This window comes from Pinus tabuliformis, chromosome 4_1 (assembly GCF_031772625.1).
Source record: "Pinus tabuliformis cultivar Carrire ecotype Pingquan chromosome 4_1, CPIR1, whole genome shotgun sequence".
Lineage (NCBI taxonomy): Eukaryota > Viridiplantae > Streptophyta > Pinopsida > Pinales > Pinaceae > Pinus > Pinus tabuliformis.
The window spans coordinates 749260033-749267168 of record NC_142303.1 but is presented as its reverse complement, the minus strand read 5'-3'; the positions used below and the strand labels follow the sequence as shown (position 1 = coordinate 749267168).

The 7136-nt window shown below is 38.2% G+C and overlaps 2 protein-coding genes across 2 annotated transcripts; both read left to right on the top strand.

Annotated features, from left to right (window-relative positions):
- The first annotated feature begins 1044 nt into the window (after positions 1 to 1044).
- LOC149178310 (putative linoleate 9S-lipoxygenase 3) lies at positions 1045 to 2803 on the top strand. Its single transcript, XM_089422046.1, has 2 exons — positions 1045 to 1513; positions 2601 to 2803. Exons 1-2 carry the CDS (start codon positions 1045 to 1047, stop codon positions 2801 to 2803), a joined length of 672 nt encoding a protein of 223 aa, XP_089278172.1.
- A 1732-nt stretch (positions 2804 to 4535) lies between these two features.
- LOC149178309 (linoleate 9S-lipoxygenase 6-like) lies at positions 4536 to 6892 on the top strand. Its single transcript, XM_089422045.1, has 7 exons — positions 4536 to 4794; positions 4902 to 4987; positions 5084 to 5191; positions 5296 to 5372; positions 5849 to 6112; positions 6318 to 6330; positions 6602 to 6892. The coding sequence occupies exons 1-7, from the start codon at positions 4536 to 4538 to the stop codon at positions 6890 to 6892; spliced, it is 1098 nt and encodes a 365-aa protein (XP_089278171.1).
- Positions 6893 to 7136: the final 244 nt, after the last annotated feature.

Below are 7136 nucleotides of genomic sequence, written 5' to 3'. Positions count from 1 at the left end.
TCAGCCAAAACAATATCTACATTTTCACATCTATCAATCTCGGAAAAAGGCTTCTCTTTTATGAATGGTGTGTTTGGTAGTACCAGAATCAATATACCAAATGCATAGTGATGCACTGACTTCTGTGTCTGGCTATTAAAAGATTATTATTTTCTCTGTTCAGTAATAGGAACCATTGTATTACTTTCTGCAAAATCACTTTGATCTCTTTATCCTCTTCCCTTGCCACTACAACCTCTACCTCCAATCCTTTCATCGTCATTGTCTTTTTTCATAAAACAATCTTTTGCACTGATTATTTCCACCACAATATTTGCAAAATTTGGATTTGGTATTTTGTGAATTACCTTGGCAACTATATAATTATTTGCTAACTTGATTACCTATTATGCTTGTCTCTGCCATGACATTAGTTTTGGCCACTTCCTTTGAGCCTTCTTGTAAATGCTCTCTGTGGACCTTCACACTCTTTGTTGTTCTTCGATTAGAAAACCTACAACTTCCTAAAATAGTAGTCCATGCCATACATATATATTTTTATTTTGTAAAGAGGAAAGATTCATCAACTGTGCTGTATTTCATTTCTTAAGAGTTCTCTGGTTTCAAGTCACTAGGCGTATGTGTGTGGCACCAAGATCCATGCAATATTTTTTGTAAAATGGAACTTGTAATATACTACAGACCATAAGAACCACGTGTTGTCTATGACAGCAATGATTTATAAGTTAGATATATTCATTATTTAAATGCTAAACGTGTTAGGTTTAAGGTAACATAAATTTCTATGTGCATTATGTGTTTTACCAAAAAAACTAAAGGTGCATCATCTGAGGATAAAAGTAAAAATCTGATAAGTAGACTGATACAGTTGTAGTTGATGGAAAAATAAATGTGTTATTTGCACGTGTCATATTGTTCACCGTAGATTTGTGGTGTTAGACGATTGAACAAAGTTTGATCGTTGATAAAAAACGGTTCATGAAACTGAAACGGTTCATGAATTTTCGTCTAGCAGTTCTCGCTCATGGCAATGGCGGTCATTAGATGCTTATTAGTCGCCCATATTTTAATTTCCCTGAGTTGCAGTTTGAAAAGACTTCGAGAATAATAGCAGTCGGATGTTCAGAAAACGATGGACGCGGCAGCCATTGCTGCTGCAATTTCTCCAGCGGCATCGGAACCTGGATTTTGGGTGTCGATGCTGTAAACAGTACGAGATGTGTCCCAGGAGATGAGCGTTTTGGGCATCTGAAAATGTCTGATTTCTTAGCGCATTCCCTCAAGGCGATTGTTCAATTCCTGGTACCAAAGCTCAAATCGCTGTTTGATTCAACTATGAATGAGTTCGACTCCTTTAAAGACATTAAGAAGCTCTTTTCCGATGGGAAAAAGTTGCCCAACAACTCAATTCTGGAAGCTGCCAAAAATTTCATTCCCTTTGAGCTTGTCAAAGAGTTTCTTACAACAGACGGCGAAAAATTGTTCAAGTATCCCCTTCCTCAAGTTATAGCCGGTGAGTATTTCTCTTCCAAACACGTCCATGCATCTTCTTATTATGTGCTTGATTTCTACCAGATTCTGAATAATTGAACTTCAACAAAGGGGACAACACCTTGTAGTTCATGTACATTGTTATCAGCCAAAACAATATCTACATTTTCACATCTATCAATCTCGGAAAAAGGCTTCTCTTTTATGAATGGTGTGTTTGGTAGTACCAGAATCAATATACCAAATGCATCGTGATGCACTGACTTCTGTGTCTGGCTATTAAAAGATTATTATTTTCTCTGTTCAGTAATAGGAACCATTGTATTACTTTCTGCAAAATCACTTTGATCTCTTTATCCTCTTCCCTTGCCACTACAACCTCTACCTCCAATCCTTTCATCGTCATTGTCTTTTTTTAGAAAACAATCTTTTGCACTGATTATTTCCACCACAATATTTGCAAAATTTGGATTTGGTATTTTGTGAATTACCTTGGCAACTATATAATTATTTGCTAACTTGATTACCTATTATGCTTGTCTCTGCCATGACGTTAGTTTTGGCCACTTCCTTTGAGCCTTCTTGTAAATGCTCTGTGTGGACCTTCACACTCTTTGTTGTTCTTGGATTAGAAAACCTACAACTTCCTAAAATAGTAGTCCATGCCATACATATATATTTTTATTTTGTAAAGAGGAAAGATTCATCAACTGTACTGTATTTCATTTCTTAAGAGTTCTCTGGTTTCAAGTCACTAGGCGTATGTGTGTGGCACCAAGATCCATGCAGTATTTTTTGTAAAATGGAACTTGTAATATACTACAGACCATAAGAACCACGTGTTGCCTATGACAGCAATGATTTATAAGTTAGATATATTCATTATTTAAATGCTAAACGTGTTAGGTTTAAGGTAACATAAATTTCTATGTGCATTATGTGTTTTACCAAAAAAACTAAAGGTGCATCATCTGAGGATAAAAGTAAAAATCTGATAAGTAGACTGATACAGTTGTAGTTGATGGAAAAATAAATGTGTTATTTGCACAATTCTCGTCTATCTTCTGAATCACTAAGTATAACATCCGTACTTGAGTTTCTGCATGCAGGCATGAAATCGATTGCAGGGAGTGTAACAGGTGGCACCAAAGACATTCAAGAAATGCTTGATTTTTGTGCAAAGGAAAGAGTATATCCAAACATTGAAGTCATTCCAATCCAGTATATTAATGAGGCCTTAGAACGAATGATTAACAAAGATGTGAAATATCGCTTTGTAATTGACATTGAGAATTCTCTAGTCTCAAATTGAGCTCCCAGAACCAATGTGCAGGATGTGACACTGCTGATTGAAAATCTCAATGGGTTTTTGGCATTATGTGATATGGTTTGCTATATCATAATGGACGTATGATATGGTCATTATTTATGATTAGCCATAATTATATAGACGACTGAGGCATCTGTACTATATAGATAGCCTCTCATTATGTATATTGTATCATCATACTTATTGAATACATTTATGGTTTCATGCCTTAACTTCTTCATGGATTTATGTTACTGCCCTTGGGCATTCTATTCTCGTGAACACAGAGATAAGTCTCGTGAATAGGCAATCGATACAATCTTTACTATTCACTCAACCTGTTCATTATTTTGATTTTAGTCAAGAAATTTTGTGAGTTTCCATTAGAAGGTATAAATGTTTCTTAATTAATTTTGTGATTATGCAATAATTATAGTTAGTTTCTTGCCTGTAAATTCCAATATCCTCAGTGACCATTTTTCTACCGAACTTTAGAGCTTCAAAGATTTAATTCCTTTGTCTGATTCAATAAATGCTGTAATCCGACACATATGGAGGCACTGGTCTCTCTGCATCTTTCAAGTTATGATCTATGGTAGGGAATGTGTACCACAGGGTCTGATTTACGTACCCGTACTAGGTATTATACTCAGGTATCTGTGCCCATAACTTGTCATACCCTGGATAGCGTGGGATATGGGCTAGCTAAATCACCTCATTACTCGCTATCATCGTGGATAAGACCGTTCACAAATTCCTTTCGCAATTGCACCCCCTCCCTCATAACTCTAATGCTGACAGCTGTAAACGAAGTTAATTCCAACAGAAGCCCATTATGTTGAGTACTACATCACGCAATGAACCCATTATGAAAACTTAAACTTCCTACCAAGCTCTTCCCCCTCTTTTCTCCCTCTGCATCTCATTCAAAACAGATTTTGGGTTCACCACCTCTAGAACCCCACCACCATGCCCATTCCCTCTACAGGGAGATTAAAATTTGAATTTTAAAGTTTGAATGGGCATGCTGCATTTGATATCTGCAGTTAGCAAATGTCCAGATTCGTTTACGATCAATTTGACTCTCTGCCACCTTTACCAGTGGAAAAGGAAAAGCTTTGTATTGCAAACGAGGATCCTAGCTCTTAAAAAAGGAGGCGTGGCCATACTGAATACATATTATTTTTTTTGCATGCACTCTGCCGCCTTTATCTATTCCTCCTTCCTTGCAAGAACACCAAGAGACCGTACTGAATCCCTTTCACCTGAATTTTGCCTTCTAGTTTATCTGCGTTACATTGCAAAGATAATTATTACGCCGTAAGGCGTTTTCCTTACACCGTAAGGCGTTTTCCTTTGAAATGAATTGCCCCAGCCGTCGCCATGTCCTATTGTTCACCGTAGATTTGTGGTGTTAGACGATTGAACAAAGTTTGATCGTTGATCCAAAAAACGGTTCATGAAACTGAAATGGTTCATGAATTTTCGTCTCGCGGTTCTCGCTCATGGCAATGGCGGTCATTAGATGCTTATTAGTCACCCATATTTTAATTTCCCTGAGTTGCAGTTTGAAAAGACTTTGAGAATAAGAGAAGTCGGATGTTCAGAAAATGATGGACGCGACAGCCATTGCTGCTGCAGTTTCTCCAGCGACATCGGAACCTGGATTTTGGGTGTCGATGCTGTAAACAGTATGAGATGTGTCCCACGAGATAAGTGTTTTGGGCATCTGAAAATGTCTGATTTCTTAGCGCATTCCCTCAAGGCAATTGTTCAATTCCTGGTACCAGAGCTCAAATCGCTGTTTGATTCAACTATGAATGAGTTCGACTCCTTTAAAGACATTAAGAAGCTCTTTTCCGATGGGAAAAAGTTGCCCAACAACGCAATTCTGGAAGCTTCCAAAATTTTCATTCCCTTTGAGCTTGTCAAAGAGTTTCTTACAACAGACGGCGAAAAATTGTTCAAGTATCCCCTTCCTCAAGTTATAGCCCGTAAGTATTTCTCTTCCAAACACGTCCATGCATCTTCTTATTCTGTGCTTGATTTCTACCAGATTCTGAATAATTGAACTTACTGGAAATGGGATTAATGGGTGCAGATGAAGAATTTGCATGGAGGAAAGATGAAGAATTTGTGCGCCAGATGCTGGCCGGAGTCAATCCTCTTGTTATACAGAGACTCCAAGTAATCAGCAGACCTCTAGTCCCCATCTGTCTCCTCTCTATTTTTAATTAAGCTTAGGCTACATAATTTTAGTGTTGTGAAAGGTTGAATTCACAGAGTTTTCCTCCGAGAAGTAAACTGGACCTTTTGATGTCTGGTCCTCAGATCAGTTCTATTACTGCTTCACACATCGAAAATAATCTCGACGGTCTAACAGTGGAGCAGGTATATTGATCCAACTCAATGCTTGTTCCTTGTAATTTGGCTTGTCTTTTGATCTACAACAGCAGTGAGATTCATGTATTCATAGATGGATATGATATTTTCAGGCTCTCTGGGATAACAGACTCTTCATTCTGGACCACCATGACACCTTGATACCGCATCTGGATCGAATAAATGCTCTGTCTATCACCAAGACATATGCTTCTCGTTCAATTCTCTTCCTGAAGAAGGATGGCAGAAGGATGGCACATTAAGGCCAGTTGCAATCGAGTTGAGCCTACCCCCCTTCAGAAGATCGGGCAAGTGTTGGGAAGGTGTTTACTCCAGCAGAGGAAGGCGCAGAAGGAGCTCTATGGCAGCTGGCTAAAGCATACGTGACCGTTAATGATTCTGGTTACCATCAGCTTATCATTCACTGGTAAAAGCCAAATAGCCACAACTAATAGAATACCTGCAGAATTTGTTTGATATTTACAATATCATTCTATATATAGTCCAGACTGGGACTGTAATGGTCGGATTCTATCAGCTTATCAGTCACTGGTAAAACCCAAATAGCCACAACTAATAGAAGAATACCTGCAGAATTTGTTTGATATTTACAATATCATTCTATATATAGTCCAGACTGAGACTGTAATGGTCGGATTCTTTCAGGCTCAAGACTCATGCAGTTACAGAACCATTTATTATTGCTACTAACAGACAATTGAGTGTGATGCATCCCGTTCACAAGCTATTGAGCCCTCATTTCTGGGACACAATCAACATCAATGCTCTGGCTCGCCAGATTCTTATAAATGGCGGAGGCATTCTTGAAAGAACAGTGTTTACTGGAAAGTATGCCTTGGAGATTTCTTCGGTAGTGTACAGGCAATGGAGGCTTGACGAACAAGGGTTACCTGCAGATCTCATGAAAAGGTAATCATAATTGTTGTTGTACATACACCATGGAGTTAAAGACTAAAATTTATTTAGGTCAGTGATCTAATTACCGTGCACATTTGACCTATCATTACTTGGTTGGTGAACTGTCCAACGACCAGTTTTCAATGTTGGGCTTCTCCCAATTTATTATAAATATGGACGATCTCCTTACAATTATACTGTATCTCTCTGTGTACAGATTTTTTCTTTCAGTCAGTTCTTTTTTTTACTGTAATGTTTTATGTATGGAATTCAAACTCTGGTATGATGTTGTGCTGATTAGTGCTCTTTGTTTTCTAAACAGTAATCAACACTGATTAAAATCTGAGCCTCATCTTTGTGTCAACCATTTGAATTTTGATTAACATTTTTACCTGAATGTGGCTACAACTTGACAGGGGTATGCCAGTGCTGATGATCGAAGACTACCCTTACGCTGTGGATGGATTGGAGATATGGTTCCCAATAGTTTCATGGGTTTAGGAGTACCTGTCCTTGTACTACCAAAATGATGATGCAGTGAAATCTGATACAGAGCTGCAAGCATGGTGGAATGAAATCAGAAATGTTGGTCACAGAGACAAGAAGGACGAGACATGGTGGTACAGCATGGAGAGTGTGGAAGAAGTTGAAAAGGCAATAACAACAATCATATGGGTGGCCTCGGCTCTTCATGCTGCAGTTAATTTTGGGCAATACCCTTACGCCGGATACATGCCTAATCGGCCCACCATAAGCAGAAGGTTCATTCCAGAAAAAGGGTCCCAAGAATAAGAAATGGCTTAGTTAAGATAGCTTATAAATGGAGGCACAAGTTCTGAGACTCTCATGGTGTTATTTCAATACATTGGCCCTGTTCAAGTTTTGAATGATTCAGAAATTAGCAGATCTGTTAGATAGTGGAGGCAGGAAATTTGCACTTCTTTTCTGTCAAACCTGGTAGCTAATAAAAGATGAGAAACAACTTAATCACACACCTGTTGGTAAAAGCCTAATACTAAGAAGGCAGGTAGAAGTG

Excerpts from the sequence above, each read along its gene's own strand:
- LOC149178309 (XM_089422045.1), top strand. The coding sequence starts at position 4,536 with ATGTCTGATTTCTTAGCGCATTCCCTCAAGGCAATTGTTCAATTCCTG. Across the intron at positions 4,988-5,083 it reads TTGTTATACAGAGACTCCAA|AGTTTTCCTCCGAGAAGTAA; the intron begins GTAATCAGCAGA and ends TTGAATTCACAG. Across the intron at positions 5,373-5,848 it reads CTGGATCGAATAAATGCTCT|GCTCAAGACTCATGCAGTTA; the intron begins GTCTATCACCAA and ends GGATTCTTTCAG.
- LOC149178310 (XM_089422046.1), top strand. The coding sequence starts at position 1,045 with ATGCTTATTAGTCGCCCATATTTTAATTTCCCTGAGTTGCAGTTTGAA. Across the intron at positions 1,514-2,600 it reads CCTTCCTCAAGTTATAGCCG|GCATGAAATCGATTGCAGGG; the intron begins GTGAGTATTTCT and ends TTCTGCATGCAG.